This window comes from Equus asinus, chromosome 21, assembly GCF_041296235.1.
Source record: "Equus asinus isolate D_3611 breed Donkey chromosome 21, EquAss-T2T_v2, whole genome shotgun sequence".
In the NCBI taxonomy this organism is placed as follows: Eukaryota; Metazoa; Chordata; class Mammalia; order Perissodactyla; family Equidae; genus Equus; species Equus asinus.
Genome location: NC_091810.1, coordinates 55,294,948 through 55,316,837, shown reverse-complemented (window position 1 = coordinate 55,316,837; position 21,890 = coordinate 55,294,948). Strand labels below are relative to the sequence as shown.

Below are 21,890 nucleotides of genomic sequence, written 5' to 3'. Positions count from 1 at the left end.
GCCAGTACAAAGACCTAAAGCAAGAAGGGGCTAGGAATGAATTCTTGGAATAGCGGGGAGGCCAGTGTGGCTGGAGGCAAGAGTGGGAGAAGTCAAGAGGAGAGGGGAAGGGGAGGTGATGGGGGACTCGCTCAGAGTCTGGAGGCACTTTGCACTAAGGAGCCACAGGATCTCACTTATGTTTTAAAATAATCAATCTTAGAGAAAGAGGTTAAATAACACAGGGACACAATCAGCAAACTCCAACTGTGGGAAGCTAGTGCGCAGGACCAACCCAGTTACTTCAAAAGAGAACGTGCAAGGAAAAGAGATCCCTGGGCAGAGAGATGGAAGGGCTCTATATTAAACTGTAATGTGTGAACATTATTTAAACAAATAATTAGTAAAAAAAATAAAAGCATTTATAAGGCAAAGAATGAAAATTAAATAATAACCAAATAGTTAATGCTATTAAGGAATTTGGCAGGGTTAGGTGTAAAAATGGTATTGTGTGATGATGGTATTGTGGTCATTTTTTTTTTTTTTTTTTGAGTCTTTATCCTTTAGCGATACATACTGAGATCTTTACAGATAAAATGATAGATCTGTGATTGGATTCAAAATGATCATGGTTGGGATGTGGTCACAGAGGAAACAAATTAAGTGATGATGGATACATGGGAGTTCATTGTATTATTTTCTCCATTTTGTATATTTTGAAGCTCTTCTTAATAAATTAAAAAGCAAGAGATTGGAAATTGCTGAGATTGGAGAGTGAGGGACCAGGGAGAAGCCAGAGATGATGAGGAAGCTACTACGGTGAGCAGGTGAACAGGTAAGGGATGAGATGAAGGTAACCTGAGACAGGAAGAGGGGGGGTTGCGGACGCACAGGCATGGGCTTTCAAGAGAAGACTTCCCTTTGCAAGACTTCCCCCTTGCTCCAGCATTGGGTTTCTTCCTCGTCCCCTCCCCCTCCTGCCTTGCTCATTCCTTTCCTCCCTCCCAAATTTCCTTCCTCTCCCATCCTCCTCACCCTCCCTTCCTTCCTCATCCCTCCTCCTTCATCTCTCCTTCTTCCCTTCCCCTTCCTCATCTCTCCTCCTCCGGCCTCTCTTCTCCAGCTAGCATCCTCCTGGCCTGGTTCCCAGGCCTGCACTGGTGATCCCACCTGGCTGGTTGTTCTCCGCACCTGGGTTGCCTGGCAGCTCCAGTTTGATTTCTCTGGTCACCACCTACCAACCCCTAGCCTCATAGGCCTGCTTTCTCTTGCTGAGGGTGACCCCCTCTAAGCTTCCTCCAAAGGAGGAAAAAGGGTGTTGCAGGAGCTACCCCACCCGCCCCCTCAGAGCAGGCACCACCTCAGCCTAAGGCAGCTCTGGGCCAGCCTGTGAGAAGTGAGAGTGGGGCCGTGTGGTGGCAGGTAGGGGCCCAAGGTGGCAATGAGAGCGAGAGATGGTCTTGGCTGTTCTTCTCCCTGGAAATGATTCCTTTCTTGGGTGGATGATCTCTCTCACCACAGAAGAGGGAGGGTTGAAGCTAGGAGGGAAGTAGAAGTGTCTTGGGGCCACTTTGTCCAGACCTTTGTTTTCCAGTGTCAGGCCTGGGAGCTGACCCTGCAGAGGGAGGAGAAGGGAGGACTTCCTTGGCATTCCCTGAGACTGCCTTCCTGGAGCAGCACTAGGCTCCCTGCCTGCTCCCACCTGCTCCCCACCTCACAAAGGGATTATAGTGTACACCTGGACACGAGGCCCCCCGCCCACCAAGATTCTCAGGCCCCAAAGCCTTAGCACTGTGCAGGCTGGGCTAATGGGGGCTTGGCACCAACCAATATGGCCCAGTGACCAAGGGGAGGATAGAAGGAAACGGCTCCCTAACACTTGCCCATCACAAACCGCCCAGAAACCCAAGAAAGGCTGAAGTTGTATTTTCTGCCAATCTGGTGTAATGAGGTGTAAAGTCAATATTAATTTTAATTCTAGAAGGTAAAGACAAGCCTCATTTCTTGGACCTGAGAATTTGTGGACTGAGATTCCCACCAAGGGAAAGGGAAGCCTTGGAAGAGAACTGAGGGCTCTGGCCCCAGTGAGGCCCAAGGCTGGCTGTGCCAGACCCCAGAGTGCAGACCACGGTCCCTGCCCAGTGGCGGTGCACCAGCCCACTTCGCAGGGTATAGGCTGCCATCAGGGTCTGTGCCACTCTCATGAGGGCCTCGGGACCCTGAAACAGCTTGCCTCCATAGGGAGTGTGGACACAGTCCCAGGGAGATGAGAGGGCAGAGCCTGGGGCTGGGGCTCTGATAGCAATCACAGTACTAAAATGATAATAAGAAGCATTTGAGGAGTATGGCTGGCTGTATGCCTGTGGGCACAGTCAGGCTGTAAGGAGCCCAGAGGCCTCTTTGCTAGACATCTGTGGCTGGGGTAGGGGACAGAAAAAGGATCAGAGATAGGCTGTTCCAGTGTAGCCCACGTCTCTTGCTATCTGCCCAACTTCAAGCCACAAGCCCCGCCCCAGTCATGGAGCCAACCCTTCAGTCTGGAAAGTCACACTGTGGCCACTGCAAAGGCCCTGGGTCAGATCTTAGGTCCTGCTGATAGGGAAAAGGAAGTCATTTGGATGCTGTCGCCCCTGCCCTGCAAAGACCAGCCTAATGGCTGTGCCTGGCATTTCCCAGGCCTGGGCTGTACTCCACCTTCTCCGTCCTTGGCAGCCCAGACTTTGGGCCCCTCCTCTTCTGGGAACACCTGGTTTATCAAGAGCAGCCTCCGTGTTACCAACCAGGGTCCCCTCCTCCATTCTCAATTCCCATCTGGCAGGTGAGACCTACCTCTGCAGACACACCTCCTGGGCCCAAGTGCCCTCATCCCACCAGGCAATGGCTGGCAGCACCCTATCTGAGGTACATCAGCTGATAACAGACCTGTCCCACCCCTTCTGCACGGCAGCAGCCATGGTTTGTCTCCCTTGCTCCCTTGTCTCAATTTTTGCTTCTAGGTTTATGCATGAAAATGAATTAAACATTAAATGTTAAATTCTGTATTAAATTGATTCATATAATTATTTACTAATATCCATTAAATTATAAAAATGGAATTACGATTTTCCCTAATGTGCTATCCTTGCCTTGTTTTATTATCAACATTATGAGACTGCATAGAATATCTTGGAAAACAGTCTATTGTCATTGCTGCTCTCCAGCAGTTTGATTACACAGGGATCATCTGTTCCTTAAAGATTATACAATTCTCCTGTAAAACTCTCTGGGCCTGGTATCTTTTTTTAGGGGTAAATATAATAATTTATATATCTCTGGAAAAGCATCCATTTCACCTAGATCTTCAAATATTTTGGCATAAAGATAGGACTCTCTTACCGTTTTTAATATTCTCTACCCCTGGAACTATGTCCTTTTTCTTATATGTTTCCACTTTAATTCTTGATCAGGCTTGCTAAACCTTTGTCTATTTACTGTTCAAGGGGCAAATTTATTTCATTCATTAATTCAATATTTTATTTCTATTTATTATTTTCTGTTTTTTTATTTACTAATTCCTTCCTTCTTTCTTTAGATTTATTTTTTTTCTTTTCTAGTATATTTGTTGTTAGCTTATTTCCCATCTTTCTTGTCCATAATATATGTAATTAAGGCTGAAAGTTTTCATCTAATTACTCTAATGTTTATATCTCTCAGGTTTTAATATTTATTTAATATTCATTTCTAAATAATTTATAACTTCAATTGTGATGTCTTTAATACCAGAGTTACTTAGAAGGGTGATTTTTGGTGGATTTTTTTATTATTATTAATTGTATATGTGCATGTGAAATATTTACATATATAGGAGAAAAGAAAAAGAAAATCAAACTCAATCTATCAGCCACCTAATTTTATTAGACCTTAACATAATACCATATTTGCTGCAGATGTTCAGTGCAATTGAGGACTCCCTGTGTACCCCTCCAGCAGGTGGCAGAATTCTAAAACGGCACCCAAGATTCCTGGCCCCTTGTGGGCACAGCCTGTTAACAACCCCCTTGAGTGTGGTGAGCCTAACCTAATCAGATGAGCCCTTTTTGAAAGAGGATCTATAGTTCAGAGACAGAAGAAGTCAAAGAAGTTCAAAGCTACAGCAGATGGTCTCTGGATGGCCTGGTAAAAAAGCAAATGTCCATGCTGTGAACTGCCTTTGGAGAGGTTCATGTGGCTAGAACCTGAGGAGAGCCTCTAGGAACTGAGAGTGACCTCCTCAGCCACCTGCCAGCAAAAAAATAGGGGCTTCAGTCCTACAGCTGCAAAGAATTGAATCCTGCCAACAATTTGAGTCAACTTGGAGGAGACTACAGCCCTGGCCACAGCAGAGGACCCGGCTAACCTATATCTAGACTTCTGACCTACAGAAAATGTGAAATAATGAATGGATATTGTTTTAAGGTGCTAAATTCATGGTAATTTGTTACAGCAGCAATAGAAAGCTAACACTGTTCCCTTATTCCATTCCCCTCCCTCTTTCTGCAGAGATAAAACATGACTTGGGTGTTTCTCCTTCCTGGACATTTTTTAGATTTTTGCTACATATTTATGTATCCATAAAAGGTACATAGTGTTGTTTGCAGGTTTTAAGTTCTATATAAGTAACACTGTACTGTATATGTTATTCTGCAACCTACTTTGGGTGCTCAACACCATACTTGGAGGCACACAGCCCTGCTGGGAGATGGAGCTCCAGCTCATTTGTTTTGATGGCTGAATGGAATTTCTGAAGGAAGCGTCCTCCACTGTGACTGTAGATTTGACAATTCCGCCTTTTTTTCTGTGTTCTTTTTATATGTCTTGAGGCTATATCATTAAATGCATGGATGTTTGGGATTATTATATCTTCTCAATAGACTGAATGTTCTGATAATATGAACTATTCCTCTTAAGTTTCCCATCTTAAATTCTCCTTCATTCACATTGACTATAATGGTTAATATTTGTAATTATTCCCAATATCTGATTTTATGTTTCTACTTATTATATATTCTTGTCTCTAATCCCCCAATACATACAATCTTTTGTTGGATTGGTGAAGTTTTCTTTAGTCTTATTTTCCTTCTTCTAGTTGTTTGGGAGTTACGTAGAGACTTGCATTATTTTCAGTTGAAAGCCTTAAATTTTTCATATACACACTAATCCCTGATGGGATTGATTATGTTACTTAAACCCCCTGTCTATTTTGTCCCACCAACATTATCTTCCTTTTCCAGAATCTCTGCCCAAAGTCAGTTACACACCTTACACACCGATTCACAGAATCTCTGGAAATGGATTCCAGAGAATGGAATTCCCCCCAGGGCTGGAAGTGGGGGAGGGGAGCTTTCAAACTTAGGCCTCCTGTAGGGTTAGTCTGAGCTCTCCCTGGGATGAGAAGGACTCCACAACCCCCAAGGGAGTTCACTGCTCTAAGAGACAGCCTGGTGCTGTCTGAGATCCTAGGCACCCTCTCTGAGACTCAACCTCTTTCTGCCCTTAGTTATCTGGAACCTTGTTGCTGACTCCACCTCCTCCCAATACACATTGGCCAAACCCTGCTCTCAGTCCCCAGCTGGGAGCAGATGTGTCTGTACTGCCTCACACCCATACACAAGGAGACACTCACCTGCCCTTATACATGGACCCATACACACTCATGCACACACACACACACACACAGATGCTGCAGTAAGCACTTGACCGAGAGACTGTGGCTGCTGTTGGAGCATAAATAGGGAGGAAAAGTCCTCCCCTCTAGAGTTTGCAGGCTCGCTGAACCACGACCCCCATGCCAAGCTGCACAATGACAGACTTCTGACCCCCTGGACCAAACAGAGTCCTGGGATTTTGAGGAAAGGAGTTCCTGCTTGAGTCCTCCCTCTCTGTGCCCAGAATAGGCTCTCCCCAAGGGTAGGACCCAAGTGTCCTCTTCCTCTGTCTCCTGGAGCAGGATGTCTCCCACTCCCTTCATTTTCCATGCCTCAGTTTCCCCTCTGTGGTAGCCACAGATATGCATCACTTGGATTTCCCCTCAATAAAGAACGTGCCATTCCGCTGTGAGGAATGCAGTCCTCTAACAGCTTCTAGCGGTAGTGCCTTCAGGATCCACCACAGCATCAGAGCTGAGGCCCTGCTTTTCCCAGACAGCCCTCAGCCACTCACTGAGCACAGCCCAGTGATGAAGGTGCCATCTTTCTTCTGGAGCTCATTGCCAGGTTGGCAGAGGCTCTGTCAGAGCTGTATCACAGTCTGAGTTTCTCCCTGCCAGATCCTGCTTTCTCTTCCTTTATCTTTCACAGGGTCCCCCTGCCATCCAAAAAACTTCCACAGTCCTAACTCCATCTTAGCATCTGCTCACTGGAGGACCTGAGCTGACACACCTAGAGTTGGCACTGTCCCCTCCTCCACTCTCTCCCTCCTGAGCTCTAAGGGCCAAGGGATAGTGAAGCCATTTCAGAACGCAACTCTAGGCTTCACTTTCCCATCTGTCAAGTCAGGACAATTCTCCATCACCTGCACTCCTACGAATTTTGTTTTCCTCATAGGTGCAGCTGTAGCAACACCAGAAGATCCCCCCAGTACCCCGCTGAAGCAGTGTGAGGTCCCCCTGGAGGGCAGCCCATGTCTAAGTCACTGTGACATCCCCAGTGCCATCACAGGGCCAGGCCAGTGTAGGTGGTGATACATGAGGGACGAAGGAATGATATTCACTGTGTGCCATTACAGAGGGACAAAGGGAACGTTTCTTCTTTAGATGCCTGCCTGAGCCTCTCCTGGCCTCCACCAAACCACAGCTTACAGTTAAGATGCATCTTCTCACAGGAAGAACTGGTCCTGAAGAAGGGATGGCCTGGGGAGGTGGTGAGCACTTCACATGCGTGGAGCTGCCCGCCCTACTCGATGGATAAAGACCTAAGTTGTAGGTCCCTTCAACTCAGAAGCCCAGAGAGGGCAAAACTTGCCTTCATCCACACAGCAATGTGGATGACTCTGGAAGGGGAATCCTGGAGCAGTGACTCTTCAGGCCAGATCCCTGCCTGGCCCCCACCATGCAGGCCAAGACTACACTGTGGTCCCCAGGTGTCCTACCCACTCCACCACAGAGCCTTGCCACCACTGAGTTCCTGAGCTGGGAGCCTTGAAGCAGTGAGTACATGACACAGGGAGGCAGGTGAAGGACTGGAGACAGGGGCGGCACCTGCTCAGGGATGAGGCAGGCAGCCAGGAAGCTAGGCAGGCTCCAAATGAGTAACTGCAGATTCTTTCCTGCTGTGCCTGTCGTCACGGGGGATAGCAAGTGACTCTGCCTCTCTCTCTCTTTCCCCCCACTTTCTGCACCCCTGTGATTCCCAGCATCTGGGAGGGAGGTGACGCTTAGGCCAGAGACTGAGGACAGGCTCCAGGGATCCAGGAAGGGAGACTTCAGGACAGAATACGCCAAGGAGGAATCCACACAAGAGGACATGGGGAACAGAGAGCAGGGGGTGGCTGTGGCCCCCTCCCCAAGCCTGGAGTGGTGAGGCAAAGGCTGACTCCAGAGGAACTGAGCCTTTGGACAGGGTGGGGTCTGGGGAACAGAGATCTAGGTCACTGCTTCCCACCCCCTCAGGTAGCCTGCCCCCCTACACCTTCTGCTTCTGATATCCCTCCCCCACCCCAGACGGCTTCCCAGATCATCAGACAGGTCAAAGGATGGCTTCCTTATCAGATCCCAGAGGACTCCCCAGGAGTGGGCCCACAAGTGACCCCCCCCCCACCCCCGGTTCCTCAGAATACAAGACTGGACATGCAGGAACAATTAGTTGAAACATGATCAAATTTAACCTTGGTTGAATTTTTTAGGTTTTTGTTTGTTTTTGCTATTTTCTTTTTTCTGTTCCTTCTTTCACTTCTGAATATGTTTTGTGCCTTTTGATAGCTAAGGAAGGGTGGGTCCCCCAGGAGAATAATTCTGAAAGAACAAAGCAATTTTCATTTTAAAGAATCTGCAGGGAAACTATTCTCCCTTAGTCACCCACTTCCTTCCTGGGAGCCTGGGGACTGCAAGGGCATCAAGAATCCCTGCCAGTCACTCTCACTGCCCCCAGCATGCCCATGCAGCCATGGAGCTAAGAAGGGGGTTTCTTGTGGACCGCTCTCCAGAACAAGAGAAGAGGCAGCACATCCCCAGCTGGGAGCCTTAAGATTCCCTCCTCCCCTTCCCATTGGCCACCTGCTGAGCCTGGCCCCAGGGTCACGTGGCAAAGTGGGGTCTGGCTCCCTTTTATTCCCCAATCCTCACCCCCCTCAATGCACTCTCAAGTACCCAAGATTCCTATCATCAGAGCTAGCAGAACTTCAACAGGCCGGGAGGACAAGCATTAATGGTGAGATTTCAGCTTCTGCAGCTGACTAGGTAGTGGGGGGGCGGGGGGGGGAGAACGGGCAAGGGTTTATGAGAGCCAAAGCCCATGGGTTTGCCATTCACATTTAGGATTCAGGACACTGTACCAGCAGAGGTGACTCCCCAGAATGAGGACATGATTCCACTGCCCTGCTGGAGAACTGAGAAGAGGTATTGTCAGGGTCACAAGGGGAGGCAAGGGCCCCTGGCTCCTGAGCCTAACTTGGCCCCCAGAAGTGGGGATGGCTGAGAAAATGGTTGGTGATTCTTCAAACACTTCCTCCACTGAGGGATTGGGTCCAAATCCCAGAATGGCCAGAGCAGAGGCATTGCCACAGTTTGCATATCTAGAAAAGAGCCTATGTCCAGGTTCACTGATTATATCTGGAAGGAGGTGGAAATTGTGGGGAGTACGATAGCTGGTGTCTTGTCTACCTCTGTGCTCCAGTGCACAGCACAGAGCCCGGCACACAGCAAGTTATTAACAAATGTGTGAGGAAGGAACGGAGAGACAACAGCGGGATAGGAAGGAGGAGGGAAGGACTGAAGGGGGGAAGGAAAAGGAGGAGGGAAGAAGAGTAGGAAGGAAATGTCAGCACCCCAAATAAGCCGAAATGGAGGGAGGCTGGGCCCTCATCCCTTCGTGGCTTTTCCCGGACTCTCCATAATCCCACTCCACTCCAGAAGGTCAGCAGCCTGAGTTTCCCCTCGCGATAGGGCAGGAAGCCTGGGTGAGTCCGCAGGGAACTCTGATGCACCTGCTGGTCAGCCAGTGTCTGGAGTTGGACCTCCTTCCAACAGCTGCACATCCCGCTAGGCGCCCGGGGACGCGCAGCCCTCTCCGCCTTTCCGCTGAACACGGCCCTCCCCCATCCGCCTATCACATTCACCCACCACCATCCTATCCCCGCCGCCACCACCGACACTCGTCTCAATTGCACGGTCTCAAGCCCCCGGAAAGAGGGCAAGGCAACCACCTGCGCTTGGTCCGCAAGAAGACGCGCTGCTGCGGTGCGGCGCCGATGAACAGCCGCCTCATTCTAGAGACCAATAAACTGAGCCCTGAGGACGCGCGGTGGAGGCAGGCTTGCCCGATGTCACCCAGCGGCCGACCCGCCAGCCAAAGGTTGTAAGCGAGACACCAAAGGCAGGCGGCCCGGGTCCAGCCTTTCTCTGGACCTCAATTTTCCGGGCTGCAAAATAGGCAAGGCGGGAGGAGGAGGAAGTCTCCGGTTCCTTTTAGGTCGGATGCGCAGACTGGGCCCGCGCGCAGAGAACACTCCTTGCCTACCCGCGTGGGGGCGCTGGAACCTCGGTCCAGCCTCCCTCGGGAGGTGCCCAGGCCGAGACGAGCGAGGGTGCGGACGCGCCATCCTTTCCTCAGCACTACCCCCCAGGTCGTGAAGGACCGGGGAGCCCAGCCGGCGCAGAGTGCGCCCTGCCAGGTCGCCAGAGCTCAGGGGAGGCACGAGGAACCTAGAGTCGGGCCTCGCTCGCGCCCTTGCTTCCCCTCGCTCGACCTCTCTGGCCTCGAGGGACGAGTTGGGGCGATTGAAAATGGATCAGATAACGCGCCCCGACTACTCCGGGTCGCCTACAGCCCAGGACCCTGCGCGAGCTGCAGCCCGCAGCCTGGGGGATAAGAAGTGACATTTCGTGTCTCGTAGTCCGGCCCGCCCGCACCAGCCCTCTGAAGCGCAAAAGTAGGAAATGGGGAGCCTGGCGGGGAGGTCTCCTGCAGGCGGTGGCTCTGAAGGTGGACGTGAAGAGCGCCCTGGGGTGGGGCTGAGGGGGCGTGCGGGAGCGGGGGATCGCAGCCAAGCGCTTGTAAACGTTGCGAGCCCAGCAGGGAAGGATGGGGCGTACTGGGGTCTCGAGACTCCGGGGGATGCGGTCCTAGGGGGCGAAGGCCAGGCAATGCCCAGCGACTGAGGACTGACGTGTGGGATTGGCAGAGGGAGCGCAGGGACCCCCCCCCCACCCTGGGGCGCCCCCAGCCCCGCCCCACACCTGCTCGGCGGCCCCGCCTCTGTCGATCCATTGGCTAGGCCCGCCGCCCATCAGACGAGCCCCCGGGGCCCGCCCCAAGCGGCGCCTCTTAGTGCCGGGGCCACCGCGGCAGTGCCACTCAGCCAGGATCCCCGCCGTCGACTGCGCGGTGCGCTGCCCGTCCGCCCTTTACAGGCGCGGGGCCGCCCGCCGCGGGCTCGGGGCGGACTATGCGCTCACCGAGTCCGCCGCCGGCCCGCTGGCTCTGCGTGTTGGCCAGCGCCCTCGCCTGCGCCCTTGGCCCCACGGTGAGTGTCCGCCGGGCCACCCAGCGTCCCGGCAGCTGGAGGTGGTGTGGGGACGGCGGGAACCCGGCCGTCTGTGCGCACGTCTGTGTGAGGGGAGTAAGGGGCGCGGAGCACCCTGTCTCGGCTCCCGGCTCCACCTTAGACCGGATCTAGACCCGAGGGGTGGGGTCTCGGTCGCGCCTAGTCCCTCCCAGCGCAGCGCGGAGCCCGCTCCGCTGGGCGATTTTGGACACCGGTGGAGGGGCGGCGGGAAAGCGGGCTCCAAACTTGCCTTTCGTGTAGTGGCTGCTGGTGTGCGTGGCGTGGGGACTGTGGTCGGATGAAATGGAAGGTCTAGCAGACAGTGGATGGGAGGGAGGCTGTGGGGGTCGTCGTTGTGTGCTGGGGTCGTCGTTGTATGCTGTGCCCGTCTGCAGGTGTCTGTGGGGCCTTGTGTGTTACGTGTAAGAGTGACGTCTCAGCAGCAGACCCAGCGCTGGGGACCCCGGGACCTGGGTTGGAATCAGGCAGACCCTTCCTGTGCCCTTTCACTGAGCAGAGCTGAAATGTAGGGAGCCCAAAGTGGAATGTGGTGGGCCGTGAGGGGTTGGGGATGGCGCTTATAAGGGCCAGACATGCGCATGGGGAAAGCTGAATAGGGAGCAAACAGCCAAAAAGCAGCGACCTCCTTCTTCCTCCCACTTCTGCTTCATCCTCGCATGGGTATGTGTATGCCCCTGACGCATGTGTGCTAGCATGCCCCATGTGTGGGTGTGCCCAGGTGTGTGTCTGTGGCTGCTTCACCTGGGCTGCCGGGCAGATCTTGGTTGAGGCAGGAGACAGATGGATCATCTCCCTCTAAGATTAGAGAAGGCCTCAAGACTCACTAAGTCTACCCAAGCCCATTTTATAGATGGGCAAAGTGAGTCCCAAAGACACCAGAGCCACACCTGTCCCCCACCAGTCAGACCTGGGCTGAGGTTGATTTTCTCTCTACCCCTACTCTAGGACTTGAGGAATCTGGGGTTGCTGCTGGTGGGTGGGTGGAGTATATTGATGATTTAGTCTCTTCTATCCCATGATTACCTCTCTTACCATCACCTCCACCTGGCCAGGAATCTCTGTGTTTCTGTCTGGCTAATGTCTTGCACACCCTGGGGATGGGGAGCTCGTTGCCTACCCTGAAAGCAGACCTTTTGATAATTGGCAGGAGCTCCCCCTCCTCCCACTGATAGCCATGAGACCCCCCTCCTGAGCACTCAGAGCTTCACTGAGTTCTGGCCCTGAGGCCACAGCTCTGGCACCACTTACAGCTCCTCAGTCACGAGCCTTCAGGCCTCACCAACTACCCTTGGGCTCTCCCAACCCTAGGTCCCAACCCCTCAGATTCTCCTTGGATGAGCCAGTGACCTTGGGACCACTACTGCCACCCCAACCCCCCTCCCTGGAGGCTCCCCAGCCCAGGAGCAGAGTGGTTTCAGGGGGGCCTCCTCACGTGCTAAGTCACATCTGCCCCCTACCTCCTGAGGCCTGGCTTCTCCAAAGCCTCCCCTACCCTGTCCTCCCACATCTTATTCATTCAATTCCCAGCTCCAGCTCCTCCTCCAGACAGCCTTTTCTGATTGCTCCAGCCCCTCAGCCCTCCCCCTTCTGACCCTACCCTTCAACCCCACTCACTTCCCAGCCTGGGCTCTTCTGACCATCCCATGGAATCAAGGGCTGAGATCTGTCACCCTTATGTCCCTCAAAGCCCAGTGCTGGGCTGGGCCCACAGAAGCAGGAGACTCACCCAGGCCTGGGTGAGGGCAGGCTAAGATGAGGCCCCCATTTCCCTCTCTCGTTCTCTCTCTTCCCCACCAGCCACCATTTGCTCCCACAGTGAATGGACACCAGGCAATCCTGCTCCAGCCGGACTCAGGGGGGTGGGGGGTGCCTGATGTTATCAGAGTCATAAAATGGCAGCTGCAAAGTTCAGTTTGAAGGCCCAAGGCCTTATCACTGCAGTTTATGGTGCCCTGACCTCAGCCTGGGAAGGGGAAATCTCTGAACAGGGAAGCAAAAAAAGGAAAGAAAACCTCCAGTGTCTCAGAAGAGGAAGTCTGCCCAAGGCCACCTGTCAGGCCTTCTACTGCCCCTACCCCCTGGACAGCGGGCACAGGGGCCACTCATTGGTAGCGGGACTGCTCTGGGCAATGCCCAACCCCTGGGTGGAGGGAGGGGTGTCACAGGGGAGGAGCAGACCCGGGCTCTGCCCTAGAAAGATTCTCAGGCTCGTTGGAGGAGAGCAGAGCCAGTGACTCAACAGCCCATGTCGCTGTGGGGCACAGCCCCCCAAGACTGGGGCAAGAGTCGCAGAGAGGAGCAGTCAGGGAAGGCTCCCTGAAGGAGGCTGGACAATGCCCTGAAGAGTTCTGCCAAATGGGCCAACTTTCCACCTGAGACCATAGACACCATCTGTTGGCAGGACGAATGGGCCTGATCCCTAAAGGAGGAGGAAGCCCCCAGCTGCCCCCAGAGGCTGGGACGGCTTAGGGCTTGGGTAAGGCTTGGCTCCTCTGACTCCTCTCTGAGACGGGCTGCTGGCCACCTGCTCCTGAAGGCCTCACTTTGCTGTAGGCGCCCCGCCCTTGCCATCTGCCTTCAGCCTCTCCAGAGGCTGTCCACAGCTGCCCAGGCCACCCTGTGGGCTGGGGGCAATACAGCTGCACCGGGGTCAGACCTCCTTCCCTGGTGAAGAGACAGCCTCAGTTAGGCCTGCCCAGGGCTCCCAGGGGCCTGTGCTAGAAGGACTAGCTCCCAGAGGTTTCCACCCTCCCTTCCTGGTGCCCTGAGTCTCACCCATCCCTGACTTTTCTGGAGTTTTCTTGAGAAGCCTGAGCTGGGGGACTCCGTGGCAGTGGCCAGTTGACCTTGAGAACATGTTTAATCTCCGTGGAAGGGCCTGAGTTTCCTCATCACAGAAGGGAGGGAGAGAACCCTTGTCCCAACGTGCAGGAGAAATGGGAAGAGAGGGCTGGCTGGAGGCCAGCTCCACCCCCTGACTGGGCGTAATCTTCCCCCTCAGCCTCACAACTCTGCGAAACAGGCTTGGTCTTCCAGTCAGGACATCTACGAGACGGGAAGGAGGTGAAAGTGTTGTGTGAACTATGTGACAGGTCATTCCTTCCTCTTGATCCCCAGCTTGGGAGCCCTGTGGACCCTTATTCAGCCCTCTCTTGTCCCCAACTGCCCAGGGGTCCCCAGGGCAGGCAGGCATCCTGGGGATGGGGCAGTGTCTTCATGAGGTGGCCAGACAATTTGAAGGGTGAGGCTCCAGACGCAGGTCGGTGACGGGCCTCTGCACACAATGGGCAGCCTCAGTGGCAGTCCAACCTGGGCCCAGCCTGCCACTTGCTTGGGCCCCTCACTGTGGCCCCTCTGGCTATGGATGCGGGAATGGGGCCAGGACACTAAGGCGAAGCCCCATCCCTTTCTCCCTCCCGTTCTGCTCAACCTCCCAGACTCTGCCCTCCGGTGTGACTTCCCAACACAGAGCAGTTCTCACTGCACCCAGGAAAATAACCAGGATGTGCAAACTCTCGTGCCTTAGGCACATTTCAGGAGAAGAAAAAGAAACACAGTTTAATCTGTCCACCACATTGTGAGGTTTTTATTTTTTACTTTTATTTTGAAAATTTTTTCAAACATATAAAAAAAGTAGCGAATAGTAAAACAAACATGGAAATACCCATTTCTAGGAGTAACATCAGCAAAATGGCAGTATAGGAATTTCTCATACTCATTCTTTCCCAATTGCTAGGTTTGAGGGTTATTAACCTTAACAATTAATATTTGCATCGGTTGCTTTTATGGCTAAAGTATTTTAAAATAAATTATAGACATCATGACCTTTTACACCAAGCTATTTTAAGATTCATCTCTAACACCAAAGGACATTTTCCTTTATAACTATGATACCATCATCACAATTAGCAGGGGTTCCTTAATGTCTAATATTCAGATATCTCCAAGCAGCATTTAGTCAAGCACCACAAGATGAGTGGTGATATTATCAGGACTTTTGGTCTTATTGCAAGGAGCTTTCCTGCCTGTGTTGTGATGGGACAGCACAGCTGTGGGAGAAGAGAGCAGGGGCCTCGAGCAGGGTGAGTAAGCCTCGTGCTGAGCTTCACAGGACACGGCCCAGTCTGTACATGCACCTCCTCCCATGTGGCTCGTGATGTGAGGTCCATATCTCTCAGGAAGTACCTCACACTATCTTAAAAGCAAGTACTTCCTATACATCCGGTCATCAGAGGAGAGGAAGAGGTCACCAACCGACCCTTGTGTATCAAGGACTCACAGCTTTGTAGCTCCTTGTGCTGGTGTCCAACCCTCTGCCAGTGACCCCGACACCAACACCACCCACAGACACCGTGTGTGTAAACTGAGTCCTCTTCCACTCGGGGTGCCCATGGTGACTTTCGAGGGACAGAGGATTGAAACCTGAGTCCCTGCTGCCCCTGCTTTGCTGACCGTCCCCACGGTGATCCTCCACAAAGAAATCCTGAAAGCCTTCGTGACCCTAAGTAAACCTTCCAAGAAGGGCGCTTAGTGGCATCAGGCTTAAGCCCAGGCTGACCATCGTTGCTTGCCTTCTCCTAATAAGAGCCCTTGCCTGGGTACCACCCTGAGCTGTGGAAAGTTCTTTCTTACCCTAAGCCCAAACCTGCATTTCTAGGTCTTCCCCTTTTTCCCCCTCCACACACCAGCTCTTATTCTACCCTCCTACTACCCAGAGCTCAGCCTTCCCCAAGGGGAGGTGTGGTTGGCAAAATTTGGATTTGCAGAGAGGGGAGGTTTCACACTATTGGCAAAAGGATGTAAAAATACAGGAGAAGGAAGAGAAATCAGACAACAGTAGGGGGTGAGAGGAACTGCCAGACTCGAGACCTCTCTTCTGGTGGGCACCGCTGCCGCTTGTCCGGGGGTAGGACCTTCAGGCTGCCCGGGTCTATGCAGGGCATTAAGGCTGTGTCTCTGCTGAGGTCTGGCATGGACGGCAATGAGCCTGGCCTGAGGGGCTGGGCCGGGGCTTTGGCAATTACTGCTAACTCTTGTTGGCAGTCCCTTAGTGTCCTTTACATATGGCCCTCGACACAACCCTGGAAGTAGGTGGTGCTGTCATTGTCCCCATTTTACAGATGAGGTGGGGTCACTTGCCCAAGGTCACCAGTCAGGAAGTGGCAGACAATCTGATTCCGGAACCTGTGGACTTAAGTAGCCTCTGCCGTCTCACTAAGAGGAGCTGCGTCTTCCAAGGGGGCTATGGCACGCCACATGCCGCCCTGGGACTTTGGAGATAGCTCTTAATTAGTAAAATCTGAAGCAACAGCTCAGGGAATTGTCACTCCTAAATTGTACATCTCTGTAGTTCCTACACTGATCAAGCTATTACACGTCGTTGTCACCTGGCAGGCTCCCACATGCCCCTGCCCCATGAGATGAGGTCTGATTTCAACTTCTCTAGTGCCCTCTGCAGAGCTGGGAGCATGTTTCTCTTCTTTTCCGTGACTTCTGGATCCCATGAGCTACCCTACCTCCCTATGCCTCCACCCCTCCCCCTGCCCTTTTCTCCTCCTGCTCCTTCTCACCTCCCCCCTCTGCCCTGGACTACATGATCCATCTCCTTACCAATTCAAAGACAAAAGCCAAAATGAAGGGGGCAGCTGGGAAGCTGGGTTGTGGTCCTGTGTGACTTTTATCACGCTGCTTTCTCTCTGGATCCTGTTTCCCCCTGTGTCTTTTAGTTGCCCTGTTTTTGTTTTTTGGGGGAGCAGGGGGGATGCTTAAATAAACCATGGACTATGAGATGGTAATGAAGGGAATGGTAAGTGGGACCACTCCTGAGCTGCCTGTCCTCTATCCCCATTCCCTAGCCTCCTCCAGCCATCCAGGGCAGGAAAAAAGAGCCCTCCCTTGACAAACCTCAGAAGCATAAATCATTCACAGTGGCTCCCAGTGCTCAGTAATCTGCAGACAGGAAGTACTTTCTCCTGTCTCACCTAATCCAGCCTGCTGCACTTTAGACCCCTCTCAGAGACAAGCTGCTCCTTAGAGGGACTCACGCTCCCCCACCGCGCTGCTTCTGTCTCCCTCCGCTCCTCCTGCCATAGTTCTCTGGCCCCCATTGAGGCTGGGGGTTCTGATTTGAGGCCCAGAGCTGTGGTCTCAAACTTCTCTTGAGGGGGTGGCATATGGCCCACAACACCTGAGCCGGGCCCACCTTGCCTTTCAGAGCCTCTAGCATCTAGGAGCTGTAACTCTCAGCATCTTCCCCCTTCCCCCCACAACCCTAGCCTTTGCCCCAGACCTTGGGAGCCGCACGTGGAGAGGAGAACACAGGGCTCTTCCCAGCCCCTCAGTAGAGACAGAGAGGAGGGGGCCGAGCTGAGCAGGTGGAATTAACAAGACTTGGTTAATCCCTGCCCCAACCAGAGACCCAGGATTCTCCTGCCAACTCTCAGCCAGTCACCTCCCACGTCCAGCCAACACCATGGCAAGGGACACAGAGGACCAGGACTGAAGGGATGCTCTTGCCAGGTCCCTTCTTCCAGGCTCAGGAACTCCTGACTGAAAGCTCACTTGGGGCTCAGCCCAGCACAAGAATTGGTGAGGGTTTGGGAGAAAACCCTGTTTTCTTTTCTCCATGTGGGGCATCAGGAGACAAGTTCGGAGACGCAGGCAGTGGTCAGATTAGGAAGGGCCTTGAATGCTGGTTTTGAAGTATGGCTTTCATTCCTAGGCCATGGGGACCATCAGAGATTTGAAGAAAGAGAATGAGGATAGGGCTACACACCTTACAAAGATCCCTCAGGTTGCAGGTAGTGGGGCGGAAAGCTACTGTACCAGTCCAGGCAGGAACTGATGAGGCCTGGCCCCTGACTACATCTCCCAGCCTGTCTCCTGATGCCTCCAGGGATCTTTGCTGCAGCCACACCAGGCTTCTTGCAACCTTGAATGTATTAGGCATTTTCATGCCTCCATGAAACACACCGCTCCTACTTTCTGGAATGCTCTTACTCCACCTCTAGTTGCCAAACTCTTACACATCCCCAAAGGCCCACCTCTATTACCATTCTCTATGAAGCACACACCCCAGCTATATCCTACCCTGGGACCCTTCCCTGGATCATTAGACTCAGCTATATCTGGCTGGGAATTTTCCAACTTTGTGTCTCTGGAGTCCAGAGAGATAACGAGGATGTTTAGAATGGAGAAATAAGTGGAAGAGGAAGTCCAAAGTCTGTCTGAATTCCTCAGTGATAAGGGCTAGAGGGAGCTGCCCTGGTCCCATCCCCCAGAGGGCAATGGTTGACCTGATGGCCCAAGGCAAGGCTGTGGAGAGGGACTGATGCAGTCCAGACTTCTGGTCAGAGACTTAGGTCCCTTCTGGGAATGTGCTTTTCTGGGTGACTGCAGGTCCCACTTTGGGTCTCTATTCCCTCCCCTCTCCAGATGGGGCCCAGCACTCAACTCAATTGTGGTGAAGACAGAGCTCATCTTCCAGACCACCCTCACTCTATTCAGAGATGCTCCAGCCTCCCGCATTACCCAGAGGGCTCCTGCCCATCCTCTGCAAACTGCCTATCAGAAAAGGCTTTGTGGCTGTGCTGCTAGAGGAGCAAAGATGTCTAGAGAGGTTGACCCAACACCCTTCCATCCTCAGACAGTGGCACGCAGAAGCTGCCAGGAACCCTATGATGCTCTTGTTGATTAGAAATGAGATATCTCTTGGCATACAGCATGGCCACAGCCCTGGCTTAAGAGGACCCAGCAAGTGAGGGGATCTATTGTCCTGTTCTCAGAGCACAAGTATGAACTCTTTTAGTTAGAGAGACAGAAAACTCAACTGGCTCAAGCCACAAAGAAAAGTATTGACTCATGTTGCTGGAAGCAGAGCTGGTTTCAGGCATGGCTGCATTCAGGGGCTCAGATAATGTCAAGACAAGCCAGTTTTTCTCCATCTCTCTATTCTGCCTTTGGCTGTGTGGCCTTCATCGTTGTCTTCCACTTGGCAGCAAGACAGGTGGCAGTAGCTCCAGCCCTTGCATACCTTGAGGTTTCCAGTCCATTGGGGAAGAACAAATCTACTTGCCTAATTGCTTAATCCTAAATCCCCAGAATGAGCCTCTGAGCTCTGAGTCACCTGACTTGGGCCATGTGCCAGACACTATGGCCAGGAATGCTCTTACTGGCTCAAGTCTGGTCACATATTGATCCCCTGGAAGAGGGTTCATCAGAAGGCCATGAACCAGGAGTGGGGAAGGAGGTGGTTTCCCAGATAGAGAGGAAGACATGTCACCAGAGGAAGGTAAAGCATAGCAGAAGGCAGCAACAACACATGTCCACTACCATCCATCCTACTTTCATGAAGTGGGGTGAGAAGAGATGAGAAGAGCCAGGAGAGCCAGGCAAGGCTGGAAGGGGCCGGAAAGCAGAATGAGCTCTGTTGCTGGAGGACAATGGGGCTGAGGAGGTACTTTGGAGAGAAGCATGCTCCAAATAAGCAAGATAGGCCATTGGCAGGGCATAAGCTGGGGTGACCAGTCCCCAGGTTCCTCTTTCAGAGGCCACCTCTGAGATCCTCCTGGCCACCCCTCTTTCCATTCCTGAGCCAGGCTCAGATCCCTTAAGACAGGGCATCTTGAGTGTTTCAGTCTGGATAACCTTAACAAGCAAGAGGGAAGCATGTGACCCCAAAGAGAGACCACAGCACTACATTTCCTTTAAGTCTCACATCCTTTCTTCTAAACAGTTACATAGATAACTGCATCCTGCTCCATGATAGATCCATGTTACTTTCAATATGCTGAGTTTTAAATAACTTACCAGCTAATGTCTTTACCCAAATTGGCTGGTAAGGTTTATGGTCCAAGATGGAACCCATGTTCACTGTGTGGCTTCCAGGCCTGTGGCATGTGGGTGAGTGAGGTCTGGGTGCTGGGGAGCCTGAAAGACACACTGGACGAGGAGGCCTTCCCTTGAACCTGGGCTAGGTCAGCTGTGATGCTTAGCTGCAGATGGGAATGTTGGACTATGGGGACCTCTGTGACAATGAGCCTCCACCAAAACCTTCAACAAAGGATGAGAGAGATGTTGAGATGGAAGAGACTCAGCTGTGTGGCCTCTTGGGCACTGAATTGTCCAGCTTCAGCTTGGACTCCCCTCCCTCTACAGCAGTGGAGAGCTCACTGGCACTTCAAGGGGGTTGACTCACTTACAACACTGGCCAAAATCACACCCTTAGTGACTGCAGGCCAGATGGGGACCCCCTTAAAGGACCTCCACTTATGCTCTCCCCACAGCCCCATTGCAAGAACCTTTGAGTCAGCGGAGGAGGTGGTTGAGGCCCATTTTGCCTATGGGGGAAACTGAGGCTCAGAGAGGCAAGGACCTTGTCCCAGGGTGGGAAGGACAAGTTGGAAGGGACACTGAGATTCTGTGACGCAGGAGCAGTCTTGCTGGACTCTCCACCATGACCGTGACATTCTCTTTCCTAGGCAGAGATGAGGAAATGATGTGGGGTTGCCAGGAGCAGCAGCCACTTTCCTAAAGCTAAAGAGACAGGCAGAAGCTGCCACCAGCCCAGTGGTTCCTCCATGGAGACTTCATCAGTCCTTCCCCACCCAGTGGCTTCCAAGATCTGTTTTTTTCTGGCTGTTCCTGGGCAGCCATCACCCCTACCCACATGTCAGCCCCAGTGCCAACATCCCCCTGGCACACAGGTCTGGCCCCATCCCTGATCCCTGGCCAGGGTGAAAGGGGAGAAACCGGGGCTTTCCCATCCTCTCTCATCACCTTCCAGAGGCACAGGGGGACTGGTGGGATCACGAGCCACTCTAGAGGGGCTTCTACCTCCTTACACTTCCCCTGCTCATTACAGCCGATATAGCTTGAATTATTCAAACGCTAAGAAGGAGGCAGGTGAGGTCTAGGCAAGGGGAGCCAAAGTCCCCTTCCCAGCTAGTGACCCAGGGGACTGAGCACAGGCTGCTAGAATGGAGACAGAGGCTGGAAGATGCAGCCAGACTCAGGGATTCCTCCCAAGCCTGGCCCCAGGAACTGGAGGCCAGGGTCCAACTCCCATGATGTGGTTGCACAGCTGGGCCCCACCTATCCTGGAGACTGAGGCAGGAACAGACGGCTCCCAACCCTCCCATCAAGCTGGAGAATGGCAGAGTCCAGTGGGCCAACTCTGGGCTCTAAGGAGAGGCCCCCTCACCTCTGTCCAGGGTCATACCACCCACAAAGAGATAAAGTTGTTACAGACTCAGCACTTCTGGGGGAGCCCCCAAGAAGCTGTGACAGGGTCCTCAAGGCAGACCAAGCTTTGGGGGATAATGGACAAGTTTTGGGTCAGATCCAAGTCAGGGTCAAGCTCCAATCGGAGCTAGGATTGGGATTCAGTCTGGGGCTGGGGTTGGGATTCAGTCTGGAAGTTGGATCAGTCCAGGGGCCGGGGCAAGCAAGGGCCCCATGCTCCTGGAGCCTGTGGATGAGATGTGAACCATGGAGAAGGCTAACGGGTCCCCTCCTTGTCTCTGTCCCCCAGGGCAGCTGGGCAGCTGGGCTGCAGCGGGAGGAGTGTGACTATCTGCAGATGATCGAGGTGCAGCACAAGCAGTGCCTGGAGGAGGCCCAGCTGGAGAATGAAACAGCAGGTGAGGCCCCCGGGGGGAAGAGAGGTGCTGCAGACCCCCAGGGAGCCCCATTTTTCCTCACATCATGAGATCAGACCCAGGCCACATTCATTCCACATTTCTTGGCTGGGGATAGCGCTAAGGAACTGCTGGCTGGTGAGGAGAGGATGCTGGGAGAAGGTGGGGAGCCAGATGGAAGAAAGAAGGAGCTAACAGGCCTCCACATTCCCATCACCCACCCCAGGTCTGGGGAGCTCCCAGCTGTTAGCTGAGGAGAACATACTAAACTGGGGTTGTGAAAAGTGAGTGGAGCCAACTCTGTCTTTGGGGATCCCTACCCTTCTTCTCCAGGAAGAGTGGACACGATGTCCATGGCTGCCAGCCCACCCAAGATGGGAGACCCAAAGCACTACATGGTGAGGGCCTGTGACAGTGAGGGCCCCTGGCCCAGTCCAAAGAAGGGTTGGGGTAGCTTACTGGTGGGAGCACTTCTGGATCAGATTCCTCAGCCCCTGACTCAGTTGTAGCTGAGGTGGGGAGAACTGACCCCAGCAC

The 21,890-nt window shown here is 53.0% G+C and overlaps 1 protein-coding gene across 5 annotated transcripts in view; it reads left to right on the top strand.

Moving 5' to 3' along the window:
- The first annotated feature begins 9,717 nt into the window (after positions 1 to 9,717).
- VIPR1 (vasoactive intestinal peptide receptor 1) overlaps positions 9,718 to 21,890 on the top strand; it is a 33,347-nt gene continuing 21,174 nt past the window's right edge. Inside the window, exons 1-2 of one of the 5 annotated variants that reach the window (XM_014860120.3) lie at positions 9,718 to 10,080; positions 21,248 to 21,356. In XM_014860120.3, the coding sequence (XP_014715606.2) occupies positions 21,296 to 21,356 (61 nt within the window). In that variant the 5' untranslated portion in view covers positions 9,718 to 10,080; positions 21,248 to 21,295. Of the gene's footprint in view, positions 10,081 to 10,470; positions 10,675 to 21,247; positions 21,357 to 21,890 lie in introns of those variants that run through there. The other 4 variants (XM_044754610.2, XM_014860118.3, XM_014860119.3 and 1 more) reach the window with 4 other exon arrangements.